The 22,136-nt window shown below is 59.5% G+C and overlaps 1 protein-coding gene across 5 annotated transcripts in view; it reads right to left on the reverse strand.

The window, feature by feature from the left end:
* Window positions 1-22,136, reverse strand: part of GRAMD4 (GRAM domain containing 4) — a 78,630-nt gene that overhangs the window by 15,372 nt on the left and 41,122 nt on the right. For all 5 annotated transcript variants that reach the window (XM_061205496.1, XM_061205499.1, XM_061205495.1 and 2 more), the window contains one exon: window positions 4,527-4,647. In XM_061205496.1, the coding sequence (XP_061061479.1) occupies window positions 4,527-4,647 (121 nt within the window). The remainder of the gene's footprint in view (window positions 1-4,526; window positions 4,648-22,136) is intronic.

A 22,136-nucleotide genomic window follows, 5' to 3' on the forward strand; every position in this document is an offset into this window, starting at 1 on the left:
CCTATCACAAGTTCATCACTAAAGAGATGTTGCCTATAAGCTTAAATTATACATAGTGGCTCATCTCTGGGAACCCTGCCTCCCAGGTAATGAGCGTTAAGCTAAAATACCTTTGTTTAGCTCACAGGAAACCTCCTGCCCGGGCCCACCTGTGAATGACTGCAGGCAGGAAGAAATGAACACATTCCCCTCTGGGGGCTGATGGGAACCAGGAAGCGTTTGGCTTTACTCTCCCTCCCCTTTTCTTATAAAAGGAGCCTGAATTCTAAGTCAGGCAAGATGGTTCTTCGGAGGCACGAGCCCACCATCCTCTTGGTTTGCTGGATTTCCGAATAAAGTCGTTACTCCCTGTCCCAACAACTCGCCTCTCGATATTGGCCTGTCGTGCGGTGCGCGGTAGGAGCTTAGACCCGGTAACAATCCCCCTCCAGCATCTCCGTGAACCGACCCGCTCTGCGGGTTTATAACCCGTAACTGCAGCCCATCACGGCCACGCCGTGCTGGAGCGGGAAGCGCGGAGGACAAGCTGGATCCGAGAAGGGCAGGGTGAGCAGGGGGCGAGCCTGCAGCCTCGTGAAGCCACGGGCAGGGAACCATGAGACAGAGGGGTGTCCCAGAGAAGGGAGCCATGGTGGAAGAGGAGGGGGCTAGGCCTCCACGCCCACCCCTCCCTGTGGCCAGGCTGCCCCAACGGCCATCCATGCTCAGAGCTACTGACAAACGGGGATTTCCTGGGAACAGGAGGGGAGCTGGGGCACGCAGGAGACCCCAGACTGGGTTCCCTCTGTTCCTGGGCAGGTGTCCAGGCCTCCGGACCAGGACATTCCCTGAACCGGCCGGGGTTCCTGAAGGGGCAGCTCACACAGGAAGCACCAGCAGATGGGCTCCCACCAGAGCCCGGGCCCAGGTGTGCTGCTGAGGACTCGTGGGCCTGCAGGACACCGCATCGCTCAGCCACAGGTGGGCCTGGGGCCTGAGTGGCCGGCGGGGCTGTCTGGGGTGCTGTGCTTGGTACCATTTGGCTTGCATCTGATGACACTGGTACTGCACAGCCACTGGCCGTGTGATCTTTCCAACATAGTCACCGCTAGAATCGGACAGGTATTTAGGTATAAATGGGCTGCTAGCTGCCTGCAGGGAAAGACGGCTGGCAACACGGGCGCAGGCGTTCCAGGTGGCGGGGAGTTTTACCTTCTTCCTGTCACACCACATATGGAACATCGTGAGCGCCTGTAACGTGCACGGGACGTGGGAAACAGACTGACAACACAGCGCACAGCAATGACGTTCTGAACATTAAGCGGAGGGCAGAGAGCAGACAGCGCATCAGGGCCTCCCAGCCGGGTCCACCCACAGCTCCGGGCAGGTGGGGAGTGAGCGGTGGTGGCCTCAGAGCAACACGAATGCCCCCCCGGGACTTCACTTCATCACAAGAAAGGGCCCCTGTACTCCTAATAGCTGTGGATTCTTCCAAATGTCTTGGAACAACCTCCGCGGACGTTTGACCATCAGCGGAACAAGTCTGGAGTGGAGTGCGCCTGGAGGGCTTTTCTAGAATCTAATTATCCCGCCGGCAACAACCCGAGGCCGCAGGACAGATGATGAAGCCCATGGGCGGGGGGGGGTGCCAGGGCCACATGTCAGGGCCGGGCTGGGCACGGGAGGCAGTCACCAGGGTCTGCGTAGTTCCCACACGGGGTGCCCCGGCCAAAGCCCCAACCAACACCGTGGGCGGTGCAGCACAGGAGGATGACACGCACCCTCCGGCCCCCTCAACGCAGCCAGGAGGGCGGAGGAGCCATGGGAGGTGCCGCTGAGAGCAAACCCAAGGGTGGGGCCCGGGCAGGGCCTGACCAGAGGCCAGTGAAGGTCAAAGGCAGTTTCTCCATGTTGCTTGCGGACCGATAACTGGACATGGCCTTCGCCTGGAGTAAGCTTAAACCAAGGCAATTTCCCAGGAATTTTCTTAAAAAGCAAAACAGGTTTGTATAAACGACCGTGTTTTAATCCTGCAGAGCGAGTGTGTGTGTGTGTGCGCGCCCAGGTGTGAAGGTGGCCCTCCACACAGTTGCCCACCCTGGACGGCCCACAGCGACCCCAGATGGGCACCAGGATAAGAAGGAAAGAGGAGGTCCCTTGCCTGGAACCTGCTTCTCCCTGTTCCTCTCCTCCCTTAGGTCTCAGCTTCCAGAAGGTTCCTAAACCCTAAACCCCCCTAAACCCCATGCTCCCCAGGACCCTCAGCTTCTTCTTCCTCGGTCCAGGCCTGGATGTTCCTTTCCTGTCATCCCCAGTTGGTCCCCAAGCAGACCCGTGAGAAACAGATCTGTCTGCAGCCTCAGAACCTACCGGGGGCCAGGCACCCAAGGGGCTTTGGTGAAAGGACGAGGATTAAACCCCCGGAGCGGGCTGGGGGTGGCGGGAGGGTGGAAGACAGAAGACATGGATCCTGCAAAGGGAGCTGGCACACGGCATCCTCTCAGGCCGAGTGCCGCCCGACGCCACCAGGTAAAGCCGCACGTAAACACAAACTGCATCAGACAGAAGCACGTCAGTGGAGCTGACAGCACTGTGACATGCCATGAGAGGCCAGGCCCGGCGGCCAGCGAGCTGAGAATACACCCCACAGCCAGCCGAGCACCTGGATCTCCCAGAGTCGTCCCAGGTCAGGTCGCTGGCTGCACCTCTTTGCGTTATTAAATGTAATTGAATCTTTGAACGTCTACAGATTTTCGCATAAGGTTTAACATCAGGGAAAGTGCTGCTTGAAGCTGTGGTCCGATTTCCGGTCCAGGGAGGGGTGCCGGCCTCGTAGCCCGGCAAAGCAAGTGACACCCTCCCCCAACACGGGGGCCCCCCCGGGGAGCCCCCGAGAACTGCAGGATGGGCCACGCTGACCTGTGGGACAGGCAGGTGGCCTTCGTTCAGGGGCACCGGAAAGCCCACGGAGCTGTCCTAACACCCAGCAGAGCAGGAAACTAAAGGACCTTCTCCCCGAGGGAACCAAGTGCCACCTGTTCCCCGCGGCTGAGAACCAGCTGCTGAGACCCAGAGGCGGCCGGCGCGAAGCACAGGAGGTTCGGCCTTCTCAGCAGCTGAAGCCTGCGTGGCGCGGTGCCTGGAGCGGGCTTCCCCTCAGAGCCCCACCGTAGTGACGCCACAAACGACAGTGACGCCAGGCCACCCACGGAAAAGCCAGCTCTGACTGGCGTGTCCCAAGCTGGAGAGGGCTGTGCACTCAGGCCAGGGGGGCCTGGACAAGGGGTGCGGGGCCAGAGGCCAGGCTGGTGAGGGGGAGGGATGGAGACTCTGGCGGCCTCAGCTCCCAGGCCTCGTCCGCCAGGCCGCCGGCCTGGACGCTGTACACAGGGACAGGGAGCCCTGGGGGGTTTTATCAGGACGGGAAGAACACAGCTCCTAGGACTTGCAAATATCCCTCTGGAATGACCCGCTTCGGCTGGCAACACCATGAGGCAGGGGCCGAGCTCGCGTGGGCAGAGGTGGGAGTCCACACCACCCCGTCCGGAAGCTGGGGCGGCCTCTGGCCGCCCCAGGATGGAGGGACCCTGCTGGGAGGAGGTGACTGGCCATGGCAGGCTGACCCTGCCCGAGGGTGCTGTCAGGGGCTCGGGGCGGGGTGTGTCCGAGTGGGCAGTGGGGCAGGGTGTGGGGAGTGAGCGTGCGAGCACACAGGCAGGCTGGGCAGGGTCTCAGGGTCCTGGGGGCGACTGCTGGCCAAGACCTGGGGGGACGTCAGGTGGTTCTGGAGGCTCCGTGTCCCTCTTCAGCCCTGCCCGGCCAGACCTCCCAGGGCTCAGCTGAGACTCCGCCCGTTCCCCCTCCAGCGTGCAGCAGGAGCACCTACACGCCCCCCCCCCCCCCCCGCCCCCGCCAGGCCCCGAGGCACAGGAAGGCAGCCGCTTTCCCAGGACCGCAGCTCGCCGCGGGCACAGGCAGGACTCAGCCCAGAAAGTCGGGGCCAGGCCCACCGTCACCACTCACCCGCGTACCCTCCTGATGCCCTGGGTCCGGCAGGGGCTGGGAGGGCGGCGGTGGCCGCTCACGGGGACCGGCCACCTCAGGGTTTGAGCAGGGTCTTGGCTCAGGGGACCGCTACCCACCAAGAGGGCAACACTACCTGGGCGACAGTGTTACCTGGCCCTCCCCTCATCCCACCTGGCCTTGGGCTCCTCACCTGGCCTTGGACTCCTCACCTGGCCCTTCCCCCCGCCTCACCTGGCCTTGGGCTACTCACCTGGCCTTCCCCTCCTCCTCACCTGGCCTTGGGCTCCTCACCTGGCCCTTCCCCCCTCCTCACCTGGCCCTCCCCTCCTCCCCACCTGGCCTTGGACTCCTCACCTGGCCTTGGACTCCTCACCTGGCCCTTCACCCCCTCCTCACCTGGCCCTTCCCCCCTCCTCACCTGGCCTTGGGCTCCTCACCTGGCCCTTCCCCCCTCCTCACCTGGCCTTCCCCCCTCCTCACCTGGCCTTGGGCTCCTCACCTGGCCCCTCGCCCCTCCTCACCTGGCCTTCAGCACTTCCTGGACCTTCTGCTCCAGCTCCATCCGCCGCTGCCGCTCCCGGTCCAGCTCCTGCCGCAGCATCTCCGAGTTGGTTTCCTCTCGCAGCTTCCGGAGCTCCTCCTCTGTGAAGGGAGAGAAGCCCAGGTGAGCGTCATGTGGTCCATTCTGCCCCCCATGCAGAGGTGCCGAGAGAGGGCTGGTCTGCAAAGCACTTAGACAACTGGCAACAGCAGCTCTCTTGCTCCTTCCTGGGGGGCACACCCGCAGGAGTCTATCAACCGGGGCTCCTCTTACACAGTCAGGGCAAGATCTGGGGCGAAGCAAGAGTGAGGGTGTCTTTACTAAATAAAACCCATTCAAGATAAACACACAAAAGGCATTTCACCAAACCACCTCCATGGGGGCAGGACACCCCGAGGAAGGGACACTGGCGGCATTTGGTCACTCCACAGACACACATGCAGCAGGTGCAGTTCTGGGAGGTCTCGGCCACAGAGCAAAGCCCATGTGAGGGGCAGAGAGCTCCGCCACCTGGCTGCTGACCACCTGAGAACCGTGCGGCAGGAGGATGAGGGGTGTGGCGGGACGACGAGGGGTACAGTGGGAGGATGAGCGGGTGCTCGAGAGAAGCCGCACCAAGGTGTGTCTGAGTCAGAACCTGGATGAACAGGTCACGGACCAGCAGGGTAGGGGTGGGGGGGGTGAGCGTGGGATGGTCAGAGGGAGCAGCCTTGGTGAGGCGAAGGCAGGAGGGGCCGTGGGCTGGGGGGAGGGGTCACAGATGAGATGCGGGCGGGGCGTCAGAGCCCGGGAAGCCAGAATGAGGACCTGACATTTATTCCAGGTGTGATGGAAGTCAGTGCCAGGTAGCTGCTGTTCTAATTGGGAGTGTGGGGTGGGCTGAGGAATGGCCCCAAGGATGGACCATCCTAACCTTGGAAGCTGTGACTAAGCACCTTACACGGACAAAGGGACCCTGCAGAAGTGATAAGGATCTTGAGATGGGTGTGTATCCTGGATTACGTGCATGGGACCAATGTCATCACAATGATGGAAACTCAGGAGGAAGCAGGAGGGTCAGGGGTCAGAGAGGAGACAGGAAGGTGCTGTCCCGCTGACTGTGAAGAGCCAGGGGCACGGGCAGCGTCTAGGAGCTGGAAAAGTCAAGGACACAGAGTCTCCCCTGGAGCCTCCAGAAGGAAGACGGTTCTGCCCACACCTTGACTTGAGCTCTGTGACACTCATTTCAGACTTCTGGCCTCTGAACTGTAAGAGAATAAGGAGGCTACTTTAAGCCCCCAGTTTGTGGAAATCTGTTACAGAGGCGACAGGAACCTCGTACACATGTGGCTGCACACGCCCTAAGTGGACGTCGCTCTGCATTTCTGCACGACCGGACACCGTACGACGACACCTAGGATCCAGAGACTGCGCACTTCAGGCCCCACAGCAGCCCCTGCCACTCCCTCCACCCTGCATCCTGTCCTGCCCCGTCCCCAGGGGTGACCACCGGCCAGACTTCTACGCACAGATGAGGCCTCCCTTTTTGGAGACTGTACAGTGGAGGTGGGCGTGTCTTAGTGTGCTCAGGCGGCTATAACAAGATACCACAGACCAGGTGGCCTAAACAACAGACATTTATCTCTCACAGCCCTGGAGGCTGGACGTACAAGGTCAGGGTGCCGGCAGATTCGGTTCCTGGCGAGGACTCTCTTCGGGGCCTGCAGACGGCAGCCTTCTCACCATGTCCTCAAAGGTAGAGAGCCAGCTCTGGCGTCTCTTCCTCTTCTTATAAGGGCACTAATTCCATTACGGGGCCCCACCATCGTGACCTCAGCTAACCCTAATCGCCTCCCAAGGGCCCACCTCTCACCACCACCACGTGGAGGTGAGGGCTTCAGCACGTGCACTTTGGGGGATGCAAACGTTCAGTCCATAACAGGGCATGAACTCAGGCGGTCTGGCTCCCGAGCCCAGGCTCTTGGCCAGGACGCTGTGCTGACAGGCCAGCTGTGGCCTCTCCTGGGTGTGGGCGTCCGCACGCTGCCCTGGCCAGCCATCCTGCTCTCCTCGAGGGACACCAGCACTGTGACTCACGCTGCAGAACCCACGCAAACACACACGATTCCATTTGGTTTTTACGTGCCACGAGCAAAGCTCAAAGGCTTCGAACTAAGCAAACTGAGTTTGAGGAACTGGCACTCCCAGAAGTTCACACTCGGTTCCTAAGAAGCAAACCCAGCCACGTCCTTTCTACTTAAATCTGCACCAGAGTCCAGTGCAACCTTCTCGGCAGGGCCTTGAGCCCTTGAGGGGTGGGGTCCTGACTCCCTCTTCCCCAGAGGGCCTCACTGCACTCAGACACCCAGGTCGGCGAGTCTAGCTTTTGGCAAGAAGGTTCCAGATGGCTTGAACCAGCCACACAACACAAGAGATCCGCGAGCAGCCACCAAGCCCACACTCCTGAGGACGGGTCTCCTCCCACCTCCAGGCTGGAGCTGCAGTGAAGACACAGACCCTCTGGGCCTGTGCACCCAGGGCGGCCTGAGCTTAGTGAGAAAGGGGGCCTCAGAGAGCACCGTGCACAGGGAGGTGATCAGGACCATGGACGGCCACCCCTCTGACGGCTGGGCGCAAACAGCAGAAGGAGGAGGGTGTGCAAGAAGGTTCCGGAACCCGCTTTGCATACAGTCTAGTCCTGCACTTCTCGTGTCTCCCCCAAAGCACCCCAGCTACCTCTACTGAAGAAGTGAGTTATGCATTGATGAAGAGGTCCAGTGCAGCCTGACACAAGTCCTGCAGAGTTTCGTGGGGGACACACATGCTCCTGAGCTAAGTCTGGTCCAGGGCGGGGATTCCGGCTCTCCTCCTACCTGGGCACTGACGGTGGGGTAGGGGGCCTAGCCAGGCTGCAGGGACGATGGGAGCAAAGAGCCCACAGGGGGAGCTAAGGAAAGACCCACCCTCCTCCCACCATGGGAGAACATGCGTGCACCACCTGCCATGCACATGCCCGGGCAGCGCCGGCGTGCAGGAGGCCCAAGGCCACAACCAGAGGCAGACGGGTGCTGGTCCTGCTGCAGGCCCAGACCAGAGCCCCCGGCAGCGGGAAGCATCACCCGCTGACTCAAGAGTGAGGGCTCACATTTGCAGCAACATGGATGCAACTAGAGATGATTATACTAAGTGAAGTAAGTCAGACAGAGAAAGACAAATAACGTGCGATATCACTTATATGTGGAATCTGAAATATGATACAAATGAACCAATCTATGAAACAGATACAGACTCAGGGACATAGAGAACAGTCTGGTAGTTGCCAAGGGGAAGGGGGTTGAGGGAAGGATGGAGTGGGAGTTTGGGGTTAGCAGATGTAAGCTATTATATACAGACTGGATAAACAAGGTCCTACTGTAGAGCACAGGGAACTATATTCAACATCCTGGGATAAACCATCATGGAAAAGAATATAAAAAAAAACGTATATATATATATATGTATAACTGAGTCACTCTGCTGTACAGCAGTAATTCACACAACATTGTAAATCAACCATAAATTAAAAAATTTTAAAAGTTAGGGCTCAGCCCTGGGCCTGGGGCTCAGTCTACACCGAGCACCTGAGAGCCCCGAGCACTTGCTGAGTGAGTGAAGGGGTTCTGCTCTTCGCCCCCACGCCCCCAGCAGTGAGCACAGCCCAGCTACAACCAGGACCCTTGTCCTCCAGGTGGGGAGCTCCTTCGCCATCCCGCAAAGCCCCTCCCCACTCGGTCGCCCCACAGACATCTGGGGAATGACAGGTAGCTGCAGGCAACTTCTCCAGGATCCCGCCCCAAGTCCTTTGGACGACGTAATCACTGTAAGATGCAATCGAGTCCATCTGGAAATCTTAGGTCACCTCCCTCGGGCCTAAGGCTCCTGCAGATACGAGACCCAAGTCACGTCAGAAATCGCTTTTTCTTGTTTCTAAACCGGTACATGGGGGGTTCGTTCTCGTCACAGCCCCACGGTGACACAGTCCTCCCTCATCCCTCTGCCCACCTCCTGCATTTCCTGGACGTGAGCCCTCACTCCTCAGCGTTCTCAAAGATGTGACCCTGGAGGAGCCACCGCCCACCCGGGACAGGCAGGCCCCAGACTCACGGAGGGCAGAGGACCTGGTGCTACGAAGAGGCACACAAGGCCGCCGCCACACCCCTCGCTCGGCTCCACCGGGGCCCTAGGGCAAGGCTGCCCACGCGCAGATGGGACAGTGGTACAGCAGGGACACAGCCACAGCAGCCGCAGCGCATGCCGTGGCCCAGCTACAAAGCCACGTGGAGTCACAGCCTCAACAGACATCCATTCCCCAGGCGACAGCGTGTCGAGGCCAAGACCAGAGATCGGCCCCTCCGCGGGCAGCTGCTTTGGGCCAATGCTCCCGTTTCCACTTTTCTGCAAACAGCTAAAGTTGCAAAACAAACCTGACAGCCTGGGCCAGGCTGAACCAGAGCAGCTCAGAGCCCGCATCGGCCACTCCACCAGTGAGTGCTGGGCAGCCTCGTGCACCAGGCATGCTCCGGACACTTGTGATAAAGGAGTGACCCAAACAGAGAGCCACTCTCGGCGGTGGGGGGGCAGAGGGGGTGGGGGCGGGTTGGGCCGTAGGAACAGCCCTGTTCAGTGAGCCTGAGCCGAGGGCAAACGTGAGCAGGGCTGCGGAGAAGGATCGAGCCCCATGCACCTGAGAGGGGAGCGTCCAGGCGGCAGGGGTAGTGCCTGCCAGAGTCCCCGAGATGGTCCCGGGCAAGGGACCACACGGGCTCCCATAGGGCGGGGCTGTGCTCGCCCCCTGCAGCTCAGCCTGCGGTCAGTATGCTTTCCGCCGAGACCCAACTCCCCCGGTCGCTTGGTGACAATGACAACAGCCTACACTGGTGATGCGCTGGCTCCTGAGCGCTCTCTGCAGGGTGTAACTCAGCAGCAGCTGCGAGCGCAGGGCCTGCCCGACCCTGCGGGTGCCGCCCGCTCCGGGCCCCGGGAGCTCCAGCAGGTGGGCCTCTGTGCCCGGCCCGCGGCATCCACAGCGCGGGAGCCCTCGGGGAGCGTCAGCCGGCGGCCGGGCGGCAGGATGAACCCCGGACGCCCAGCCCATGGCCCCCACTGGCCATGTCCAAGGGGAGCCTTTTCAACAGCCTCGGGGAAAACAGACCAAGCAGCCCCCCGGACAGAGGAACGCGAACTCTGACAACAGTGACAGAGGGACGACCCTCCCCGGGCCCGGGAGGTCGGCAGACTTCCGAGCCAATACCACGACGGCCCAGGGTCAGGGTCACCGGCCTGCCGGGTGGGACCGAGGCTGGTTTATGTGCAGCAGTGGGCTCCAGGGTCTGGCTGAGGGTCAGCTCAGTGCTCCCTCTACCCAGAAGTCAGCCCCACGTGTGGCGTGTGGCAGCCATGGTCCAGGTGGTGGGTCACAGACCACCCCAATCGTGGGGTTGACAGGCTGCAATGGAAATTCCCACAGGAGAAGCCTCACTTGGGCAAGTCCCAAAAGGCATTCCTGAGACCTCAGAATGTGACCAACTAATGCACCAAAATCAGGGGCGTGGACTGGAGCCCAGGGGAGGCCAGGATCCGCTGCCCTCGCTGCCGGTCAAGTGAGACCCTCGCTGGCCTGGAACCTGCTTTCTGGATAGGATGGGGCTCAGGGGGACCCAGCAGGTTCCTCTCCTGTCCTGGCCACCTCACCAGACCTGGGGACACAGGGCTGAGCCCAAGACCCCGAAATTCAGGCCAAGGTCAGTATGACAGCCCCAGGTCCCAGAAACAGACGGGCTGGCAGAGCGGCCGTGTCTACACGGCGGCCACCCCGCCCCGTGCAGGCAGAGCCATGGGGAGACCCTGCTGCCTCTCGGGGGCGTCCGGGGTGGGGGCAGGAAGGAGAGGCGCCAGCCCCACCTCCCACCTGGGGAGTTCAGGACTCGCCCGATTTGGCCACTAACGAGGGGCAGATATTTAGGTTTGCTGAGTGCCGGCACCCACGTGCTCGGTAAATATTTGGAGTCCTCGGGGCCTCCCGCGCTGCCCCTCCTGCTGGGCTCTGCCCTGATCTGGGCACGTGGCTCAGCATTCTTCAGGGCCCTGTGGTCCCTCCCACCCCCTGGGAGAAGACCCTCCAGACAAGGGGGCTCGGAGGACACCACGCCAAGCCCACAGGGAGCCATCCCACCTGGCTCCTGTTAGCCACGGTCTCCTCCAGAGACCCCCCTTCAGTCCTGGGGTGAAGCAGCGCGGCCCTCGTGCCGCCTAGTCTCTCTGAGGACCATGGCCTCCCAACCCACTGGACTTGGTGCCTCCCAGGGGCACAGGAGAGGCTCTGTAAAGGGGCCGCACAAAGCGGGGGACCAGGGGGAGGGGCCAGCCTCTGCCTAGGGCCTGGGGGACATTTCCAAGTTAAGACTCAGAAGCAGGGTCCAGCCGGGGCCAGGCAATGAGCAAAGAGCAGCCACGGAGACAGGTGACAGGAGAGCAGAGACCCCTGCTCCAGGGCTGTGGGAAGCCAGGCCTCGGACCCCCAGCCCCAAGAGGGCTATGCCCCACCCCTCTCAGTCTGGCTTATTTACAGCAGAGGGGCCCCGTGCCAGGTGCGGATGGGCAGGGCCCTCACCCCCACCTGTCGGGGTTCTTCCTCCAAACACCCCCAAACCCACCCGCTCTCATCTCGGCTCGCACACTGCTTCCTAACTGGCACCCCAGCTCTCCTCACACCCTCCAGTCTGGCTCCAAACGGCAGTCAGAGGCTCCTCTAAAGTGTAAGTCGGAACCTGACGCTGCCCTGCCCAAACTGGCCACACAGGGAGTCCTTCCAGCCTGAGGCCCCACCCCACTCCCAACTTCGACGCCCTGTGCTCTTGCTCTCACCTTTGCTCTTTGGGTTCAAGCCACAGGAGCCTTCTCTCAGGTGCCCAAATGCCTCCACAGTCAGACCCCGCCCCAGGACCTTTGCACATGCTGGTGCCCCTCGACCTCAGTGCTGGCTCAAGCGCCATTTTCCCCCAGAGAGACCCCCCTGATCCCCTCCCATCTTATGTGGCCCTTTGTCATCTTCTCTTGCGGGTCTTGCTTTTTCCTGTCAGGGACAACACGGGTCCTCCCCAGGGTGCTGGGAGGGGATTCCCTCAGGTGACACAGCTCCACAGGGAGGGGCTCAGCAAACATGACCCCTGGTAAGCACGCCACGTTCCTAAGTCACATTCAGCTGCAGGATGCCCCAACTCAGGCCCCAGAGAGAGGACCCCGTCTGATTCACTGTCTGTGACGGCCCAGGACCCAGCCTGGCTCAAGGGGAAGCCAGGAAAGATGCGGTGAATGGACACTGGGCAGTGGGGACAGCACAGCAAGTTCTCAGCAAGTGAACTGCAGGACGCACGCACCAAGCTGGTCGAGAACCAGGCAGAGAGGACACCAGTGGGAGGGGAGGGCCATGGAGGGAATTCAGCAAACGGTGCCAAGAGTGAGTGGCCGGCCACTGCCCAGTGGGAGGCCACCAGCATCTGAGGGACATCTGCATCCTTCACGCCAGGCACGCGGGCCCCAAACCTCGGGCCTCAGCCTCCCCCCGCCTCGTACTGGGGTTCCCGGGGACCCTGGCCCTGAGGACTCAAGGGCATTCAGAGTCCCCACCTGTGATGTCCTTGAACACAGAGCACCTGCTGGGAGGTGGCGGGGGGCACTCAGACGATCGGGGGTCCAGAGCCCTGACACGTAATCCGCTCAGGAGCCCCAGCCTCCACGGGGACCTCCACTGGGCCCACACCAAGTAAGCCTGGCTGTGCGGAGAAGCCACTGCCCGCACACAACTCCGTGAGCAAATACTCGCTGTGCAAGTGTAACGCACCAGGCTCTGTCAAAGTGGGGACGCTGCCATGACCGAGCACCCACAACCTGCCCGGAGCGCGCATCTGGTGGTGCCCCAGGCACCTCGCCTGCGTGAACTGACCCCAGGGCCACCCAGGTGCAGCGTCCTGCTGGACCCTGGACCCTCGGGCGGCACCCTGGGGCCCCCTTCTGAGAGGACGTGCTCCCACTTGCAGTGGGAGAGCCTGGGCCCTGGAGCCACGTGGAGACCCTCTGCCCTCCTGAGCGCCCACGGAGCACTGCTTAGCCTCCTCCCGCGGGACCCACTTCGGAGGCCTCCACGGAGGGCCTGGCTTACAGCAGTGCTCAGTCGAGGCGCACCAGGTGAGGAGTGGGTGAAGCTCCCAGGGAGCCCCCACAGAGACCTGCCCCCCGAGCTCCGGGCGGCCGGCCCTCCGCAGTAGTGAGAGTGCGTCCCCGGGGGGGCCGCGTCGGGCTCGGCCGGGTGTGCAGGGGCTCCCCCGCCTCTCGAGGACAGGTGTGGGCGGACTCGCCGGCCAGGGAGCTTCATGGGGGGGAAACAGAGGCGAGGGGCTTCACGCCACCGCAGCCTTGCTCCTGGGAGCCGAGGTCGGGGTCCCGGGTGCTTTCCCATCTGCTCCTCTGAACCCCATCACCCACACACACTCCAGTCACCTCTGTGGACCTTGGCTCCACCTGAAGGGCAAGGCAGCCCCAGACGCCTCCTCATCCACAGCGTCATCTGCAGGAAACCACATTTTCCTCAACGCCCCCGAACTCCCTTCCCCACGCCACTCACCTGCGAGGGGTCACGTGCAGCTGGTTCCCACCATGTGGAGACGGTCAGCCAGGCCGCTGTGGACACGTGTGGACACACAGCTCCCGTCCCAAGCTCCAGGGATGCTCCTCGCCTGCTTGCAAGCGTGCACACACACTCACGGACTCCAGTCCTGGAGGCAAGGGGGCCTCGGGCCATGTCCTCTTAACCTGGGCTCCTGACAAAGCCCCCTCGGCCCTGCCCTTCCCGCGGGCACCATCCCCCCTCAAGCTGCCCCTTGCTCTCCTGGGCCTTCCCGGGGTGGCCGCTCTGTGGAGCCGAGACCAGCGGGCTCCTCCCTCCTCCCAGGAACCCCTGCAGTCCTGCCCTCCTCACTCCTCAAAGCCCCCCCCCCCCAAGCCAGTGAGGGGACAGCGGCCCCGCAGACAAGGACGCTTGGGTACAGCCTGGCAAATCCACTCGTCCCAGTTCACAGTAAACGTTAAGAAGCCTTCCCGCCTCTTCCAGGAGCCTCCTCTCCTGGGGGCACAAAGACAGCTAAATAAATAAAACCCACCAGCACTCTGATCATTTCTCTCCTACAAGCCTTTCTCTGAGCAAATGGCTCCCCCAAGGCCACGCAACTCTCCCTACGCCTGCAACGATGATTAGACCCCATGACGGTGGATATCATGGGTCTGCTCCCTCCGGCGACATATTCAGGTCAACTGGAGTGCAGAACACAGCTGGCTCCTTGCACAGGACAAAGACGATACAAATCCCTGCAATCAATTTTCCTCCTCCTCTCGGATAGAGAAGAAACAGGAGGCCAACTTCCCGCCAGGCAGAAAGCGCTGAGGTGGTCACTCAGAAGGCGGCCTCGTCTTGTGCAGCCCCCCAACGGGACCGTGTCCCCCAGGGGCTGTCAGGGCCCGTGGAAGCTGGCCTCTGGCTCCCGGGGCTCTCCTCGGGCTGCCCTCCAACCTCAGAGCCCAGCTCATGGCCTCTTCCGCAGTGGCCTGGCCTTCGGGCCACCGGCCCCGGATACCACCTGCGGCAGCAAAGGGCTCCCCTTGTGCCCCTGCTCCGTCAGTCGGGGGCCAGGAGGGTCTCCCGCAGGTGGGGGCAGGGGTGCAATGCCACACACAGGGCCCCCCCACGTTGATTTCCTACTGCTGCTGTAATAAGTCACCACAGACGGAGTGGAAGAGTGTGCCCTCTTACAGCTCCGGAGGTCAGAGTCTGAAATGGGTCTCGAGGGGCTCAAGTCAAGGTGTGGGCAGGGCTGGCTCCAGGAGAAAGTCCACTTCCTGGCCCTTTCTGCTTCTAGAGGCACCCACATTCCTTGGCTGGTGACCCCTCGCCATCAGGGACATCACCCCGACCTCTGATTCCATTGTCAACTCTCCTCCTCTTTCTCTGAGCCCCCCGCCTCCCTCTCACGAGGACCCTTGTGACGACACTGGGTCCACCTGGATAACCCAGGCCCATCTCCCCATCTCAGATCCTTAACTCAATCACGTCTGCAAAGCCCCTTTGGCCTCGTAAGGTGACACAGTCACAGGTTCTGGTGATCAGGACGAGGACATTGTGGGGAGCCATGATTCTGCCCATCACACTCCCCTTGAGACAATACTCTCGGGCCAAGGAGGCTGAGCTGGCTCTGGGAGGGGGGGACAATCCCCCCTCTTTCCACCAAGCCCAGAGAGGGTCTTCGCGCCCCCAGAGAATCCGCAGGCCATAAGAAGAGTCCTCCTTTAGCAGGTCAAGTGGCCCCTGGGGAGCGCTGGGGGTCCCAGCTGGCCCCCTCCCTCCCATCTCTCTGTTCCTCACCTCTGGCTGTGCCCCTAATGCCCCCACTGATGATGCTTCCACTGACTTCGCCAAACTCTCACAGTGAGAAGTACCAGCGCAGAGCATCCTGGAGTCACGCCTGCCACGAGCCCGTGACCTTCCACAAGCGCGTCCTGACAGAGGCCCACTCTCGGGCCACTCTCCTGAGCCTCTCTGCACCTCTGCAGCCACGCAGGTGCGCCAGGAAAGGTAGCTTCATACCTGCCGGCAGCTAAGTCACAGGCAGGGGTCCCAGGAGTAGGAGCCACAGCCCGGCAGGGCGGGAAGGGCCTCTGCACCAGCGGTCACAGGGTTTGCCTGGGTCATGTGGCACAGCTCCCAGCCTGATGATTCTCTCCTTTTCAAGACCTGGTGCCGGCTCTGTGGCATCTGCTGACCCGGCAGATGGCCGGGGCCGGCCAGGGGATGGGAAGGAAGCCTGCAGAAGGCCAGGGGAGCCCGAATACCTGCCCAAGATAGGATTCAGAACCCCCGAACCTTCTAAGATTGGAGGGCACGCCCGGGAGAGAGACGTTTGCACCGTAATTCATCAATTCCCTCACTGGGCCCCCGCTCAGCAGGACACCCACGTAAGCAAAGCCCAGCAGCCAGGTGCATGGCCCCGAAGGGAAACCAGGGCCAGCTCCGCGGGGGGTGCAGCCTGCTCCCACCCACCTCCCACAAGAGCAGGCAGGCAGCAGAGTGTAACAGGGAGAAGGGGGAGGCCCGGGCTGCTCTGCGAGCCCAGAGGGACCCTCACTCAGGTGTCCAACGTGACTTTCTAAAGCTTGGTTTCTGTATCCAAAATGCCCCCTTCACGCAGCCCGGAGTCCAAACAAACCTCAGTGTACTCTAATACCCCAACCAGCGTGCTGGCGAACCAGCGCTTTCAAAGGGAGAGGCAAAATGGGCTACAGGCGTGGAGCCCCGAACACAGGAAAGCAGCTCCTTGTGGCAAAGCGTTTCATGCAGCACTCACCCACCAGGACGGCCGGCCCACCCACGTGGTCCAGCCTTCATGCCTCCCCAAGCCTACAAGGAAAAGGGCAGGGACAGCACCTGACCAGCGATTCCAGGTGCATCCCTATCGGCCCACGGCCACCCTGACTGGCTCAGGGAGACAGAGGGGACGCCTGGGCTCATGCCCACCCATGCCCAGGCAGCAGGGCCATAGCCCAGCCCACTACCCCAGCCCCCAGGGAAGCCACCAGGAGGTAGGAACACAGCTTTGAGGCTATTTTTAAACCTGTAAAAGTAGAACTCTCAAGCAAGAGTCCTCTTGGCACACAATTCAACAGGCCCAGCCACAGCCAAAAATAAAAATCAAGTGATAATCCTTAAATAAAACTCCTTCCCACCGGCCAGGTGTGCAAATGCAGGGACCACTCGCAAAGCTGTTTCTGGGTCCTGGCCAGGTGGCAGGCTGCACACCTGGAGGCCCCACCCCGTGGTCGTAGGCTCTGCCCTTCACCTCCCTCCTCAACTCTCCCCAAACTGAACTCTCCCGGCCTCCCAGCTTAATTTGGATCCCCCAGCCCCATGACCTCGGACCTTTCTAGAAGGCAGAGCCACGCCCTCCCAAAGTGCCAAGTATCGGGTCCTGAACCGAGGGCATGCTTGCAGCAACCAGCAAAGAAGCAGCCACGTCTGCCCCCTCCCTTCCTGCACCCTCTCCCCTCAAGGAAAACAGTTCATCACAGGAAAGGCCGTGCTTTTGTGGTAAACTTCCGTTTGCAATTTTCCCCAGCGTTTACTCACCGCTGTGTTACTTGCTGCTGGATGCAGAGGTAGAGTTTATGGAACGATGAACAAACCATCCCCCACCACACTGATGGCCTGGTCACCAGGAAGCAGTGCTGCTTTAAGCTCTTACGTGCCCACACGACAGGCTGCAGCCTAGATGCTGGCACACCACTGCCTTTCACATACATTTTAGGAAACTGACTGGGGGTCTGGGGTGAAGAAGCAGTGCATTAAAACGTTTCCCGTGTAAAATAAGAAGGAACAGGATCCCAGCCAGTGTTTCCACCCAGAACAGCTGATTTTCAGGAACCAATGACCGCCTTTCAGCAAGAGGTGGCGCGCTGCTCTGACGGCCAAGGTCCGGGGCTCCAGGGCCCTGGCCAGCACCGAACCAGGAAATATGTGTGTGCCCAGCCCCCATCCCCACTCCTCCTTCTGCCCGAGCACTCAGGGCCCAGGCGGGGGACGTGCTCTGCTGGGCGCTGAGCCAGGACTGCCTGGTGGGCCAGCTCGCCTCTGTCCAGCGAGGAGGCAGGGCCGGACATCTGCAGGGATAAGCAAGGAGCAGGTTCCCACCGGGCAGCAGGAGTGACCTAGAAATATGCAATTCAGAGCCAGCCCAGCGGGTCAGACACGCCATTTTCTTCGGGGCCAATTTCATTTTTTCCCCCAGATAAGTTCTCTATGATATGGACATGCAGTCTCATCTCTGTCTTCATCTGCCGGTTATCCGATCTGTTTGCTCCCTTCCCGTCCGTCTGGGTCACCCATTTGCCGTCCTCACGAAAGGGCAGAAACCACTCGACAAGCGCATCGCTACAGGGGCAGCACTGTCCGACCCAGCCTCCGGCACTGGGAGTTTATCCTCTCAGCTCAGCATCACCGAGTACACAGGAGGAGCAGAGTTTTTTTAAAAAGCCAGACCGGGACTTCCCTGGTGGCACAGTGGTTAAGAATCCACCTGCCAGTGCAGGGAAGACGGGTTCGAGCCCTGGTCCGGGAGGATCCCATGTGCCGCGGAGCAACTAAGCCCGTGCACCACGACTACTGAGCCTGCGCTCTAGAGCCCGCGAGCCACAACTACTGAACCCGAGTGCCACAACTACTTAAGCCCACGCGCCTAGAGCCTGTGCTCTGTAACAAGAGAAGCCACCGCAGTGAGAAGCCCGCGCGCCGCAACAAAGAGTAGCCCCCGCTCACCGCAACTAGAGAAAGCCCGCGCGCAGCAACAAAGACCCAACGCAGCCATAAATAAATAAATAAATTTATATTTTTTTTAAAAAGCCAGACCCCCAGAGGGACATCTGCAGGCCCGGGCCCAAAGGGGCGGGTCCGGAGGTATCCGATCAACGCCACACCTAACCCATCCCCGGCCGGCTTCGGGTGGCTGCCCCATCGGACGCCTCTAGCAGCGGGCAGCTCCCGCGCTGCTGTTTTCAGTGGTGAGAAAGGGCGTCCTCATCCTGAATCACCCAGACTGGCACCCAGAAACTTCCTTCCCTCCAGGCCCCTCTGTTCAGCCTCGGCAACCAGAGGGAGGCCCTCAGGCCACAGGAGATAGACGGCCACCCTCCTGCCACCTCCCTGGCCACCTTCTCCAGGAAGCCCTCCCAGGGGGGTCACAGCCGGCCACACTGACCCACCACGAGTTGGGGCAGGAAGGGGAGCTCCCGGGAGCAGAGGTGCTCAGGAGCAAAGGGCCCGTTTCCCAGAGGCACCCTCCCCAGGAACCACCACAGTGTGTCTGGCACCTGTGTCGGTGGCTCAGAGATGATGGAGCCCTGTCCCGAGGGCTCAAGCCCCCAGGGTGTGGCCGAGGGGACCACCCTCCAGCATGTCCATCCAGAGAGGAGTCCACAGGCCTCACGTCAAGTGGGGAAGAAGAAACTGCTCGGCAACACACCACCTGCACACGGGTCAGGGACCCTCGGGCTTAGCCCAGCACCCAGGAGGCCTCGGACCCCTGACACGCCATAAGCACTTTCCCTCTAAGCTCCATATTCCGTGCCCAGTCACTTTCGGGAAGAGCCTGTGTGTGCAGCTTACAATGCTGGAGAATCTCCCTTCCCAGAGCCTGCACCCAGCAGGTGATCGATAAATGCACACTCCTGCTCAGAAACTATGGAGGGGTGTGTGTGCTCAAAAAGCAGTAACAACCGAAATGCATTTCGGGCTAAATGAAAATGGATGATGCTTTTCATTTATTTATGTGCTTCTTTAACAAATTTAGGATCCTGCCCCCAGTCCCGAGCCAGGACACATTTCAATTTCCCATTCTTCATCCTCTGCCATCTTCTCTCGGGAACATTTGTACTCTTCAATATTTAATAACCGAAGAAAGCCGCTGTGAACCTGGGCTATTTCCTCTTCTCCGAGAAGAATAACAGTCTGCTTCTGGAGAAAAAGTACTACAGGTAATTAAATGGAACTTTAACACTGACCACTTAGGCGTTTTACAGATGGGGGCAACCAGGCCCTGAATGGTGAAATGTCCACGGCTACCTGATCACTCGGGCCTGAGTCAGGAACCAGAAACCTGGGCCCCAACTCCAGAGCAAAGCTCCCCATCACCGCGGCCCCCTGCAGACCAGGGGTGGCCACCCCAGCACACAGATGCAGGTTCAGCAGCAACCAGAACATCTCTGTGGGTCCCAAGGGGGGTCTACGTCCTTTCTTCCACACCGTACTCCCCTGGGTACTGAGACGGAAGAGAGAGTGCAGGGAGGGACAGTCTCTCTGTGCAAACTCCAGCTCTGACCAGGTTTCCCTGCAAGGCATCCCTCCAAGCACTGAACTCCTATTAGATCCAGGGCATCGCGCTGGATCCTCAGGGTATAGAAATAAGTGTGGACCATGCACTCAAGGCGCAGACCGCCTGCTAAGAACCACCTGTAACTATGTAACAGGGAACAGGGAGCAGGCAGGTTACCCACACCCTACAGCCACAGGGCAGTTGCAGATGGAACACGGAACAGCTTTGAGAACCATTTTGGAGGGACCTCCAGGACGTGATGTCGGTGTGGAGAAAGTGAAAACACACAAACATTTATCTAAGGGGGGAGGTAGGCCAAATATACATATTTGCTTCTATAAAAATTCAACGGAAGGATAGACTGTACAATTAAAAGACAACTGGTTATCTATAGGGCAAGAGAAGGAATGAGGGTTACAGGGAGAGAAACCTGATTTCTCTGAAAATACCCTGACTTTGGAACCATGGAAACAATTTTAGATAACTACAAAAATTAATTTAATTTTTTTTAAATTAACTTTTATTGGAATATAGTTGCTTTACAATATTAATCTTTAAAAAACCCAAACAGGGCTTCCCTGGTGGCGCAGTGGTTGAGAATCTGCCTGCCAATGCAGGGGACACGGGTTCGAGCCCTGGTCTGGGAAGATCCCACATGCCACGGAGCAACTGGGCCCGTGAGCCACAACTACTGAGCCTGCGCGTCTGGAGCCTGTGCTCCGCAACAAGAGAGGCCACGATAGTGAGAGGCCCGCGCACCGCGATGAAGAGTGGCCCCCGCTCGCCGCAACTAAAGAAAGCCCTCGCACATAAACGAAGACCCAACACAGCCAAAAATAAATAAATAAATAAATAAATAAATTTATTTAAAAAAAAAAAAAGATTGCAAATTAAAAAAAAAAAAAAAAAAATCCCAAACAAACTCTCTACAACATGCATATGGGGACAAAATGACATCACAGACCTCCTGGTCAGATGCACTGTGGACACAGCATCATACCTGTGACACTCTGACCTGAGTCTCATCCTGAGTAAACAACAGACAAACCCAGACCAGAGGTGGGGCTATCTGAGCACCAATGAGATGATAACCATGGCGATTAAGACTCATTAAACTATGTTTAAATCCACGATCTCATAATGACAGCAAAACCCCCCCCACAAAAGCCTAACACCCTCACCCTCTGGAGGATGCTCTAAGCAGAGAACCAACTCGTTATTCTGAAAGCTGGAAATACAAAGGAAAAATTCAAGCATGTCTCCTGCCTTTCCTATATGAACTACGTCTTGGGGCAACCAAATAGTTAAGTTTTCAGAAATATGTCGGGTTAATAAATGGAGAAAGAATGTCAGAAGTCGAAAATTACCATTTGCAACCTCTAATGAGATGATGGATGGAAGCCATAATGACCCAGGTCCTGATACAGGACAAAAGAAACGGCCTCAGGAAAGCACGCACCTCCACCACCACCACCGGGGAGGGAGTCCTCCCAAAGATCCCCCCCACCCCACCAGCACCAAGGGACGGGGGACACACTGGCTCATGTGTCGGGACCACGGGGATGCGCTCAGCAAGGTCCAGGGTGGAGACCCCACCCACAGACGGCCTGGTTTCCTCAACAAAGAGCAAAAACAGATGCAGGGAGAACGGGCAGAGTAAAAGACAGGAGAGGTACATCTACCAGTCACAACCTATGGACCTTGTGTGATTCCAGAGTTGTCCAAAAAATGACCAGACAACTGGGGAAATTGGAGCTTAAGTTGGGTATCTGATGATATTCAAGAAAAACTTGATTTTTTTAGTTGTAATACTGGACTCAGGACTTTTGTTTTTAAAACAGAATGAGGGACTTCCCTGGCAGTCCAGGGGTTAGAAAGAACTCTGTGCTTCCACTGCAGGGCGTGCGGGTTCGATCCCTGGTCGGGGAGCTAAGATCCCGCAAGCCGCGCAGCACGGCCAAAACACAAAAACAAAAACCCACGATGAGCTATCTACTAAAATATTTATGGGTCAAATGACAGAATGCTGGCTGGAATTTGCTTCAAAAGACCTGGGGGAGAGGGGCTGTAGGTGGGGGCTTGGAGGAAACCAGCCTGGCTGCGAGCCGATTCTTGCTGAAACCGACGGCAGGTGCGTGAGAGGCGCATTACACCACGTCCTCTATTTCTGATCCATCTAAAATTTCCCATAACTAAAAAAAAAAATGCCCATAATTATTACCTTCCCCATCTGGCCCTGGGCTGCCAAAGTGGAACTCTGCACTTTTACAACATGAGCTACCCACTGTTTTACTCTTCTGGTAAAACACGGAGGACAGACCACGAGGACCGGTCCAAGGACGCCAGCGATGCCGATCCGGAGCCAGGCGGCTTCTTTTCTTTTCCTTTTTTCAACACAGAGCAGGGTGGCCCCAGACAGGCATCCCTGAGGGTCGCAGCTGTCCGGCCCACCCGGCTGCCTGGTGGACACTCGTTCCCCCGCCCGCCCCGCCCGTAACCCCTTCTCCTGGAGGCCTCACGCTGCCCCTCCCCGGCCGGGGCGGGGCTCCCTGTTGGATGCTCTCACAGACCCTTCCCCTTCCGTTGAGAGCCCTTGACTCTGCTGGTTCCTCGAACCCCGTGAAACCACCAATATCCTCCGTGTGACCCACCAAAGGCACTTTCAC

Source organism: Eubalaena glacialis, chromosome 11 (assembly GCF_028564815.1).
Source record: "Eubalaena glacialis isolate mEubGla1 chromosome 11, mEubGla1.1.hap2.+ XY, whole genome shotgun sequence".
Lineage (NCBI taxonomy): Eukaryota > Metazoa > Chordata > Mammalia > Artiodactyla > Balaenidae > Eubalaena > Eubalaena glacialis.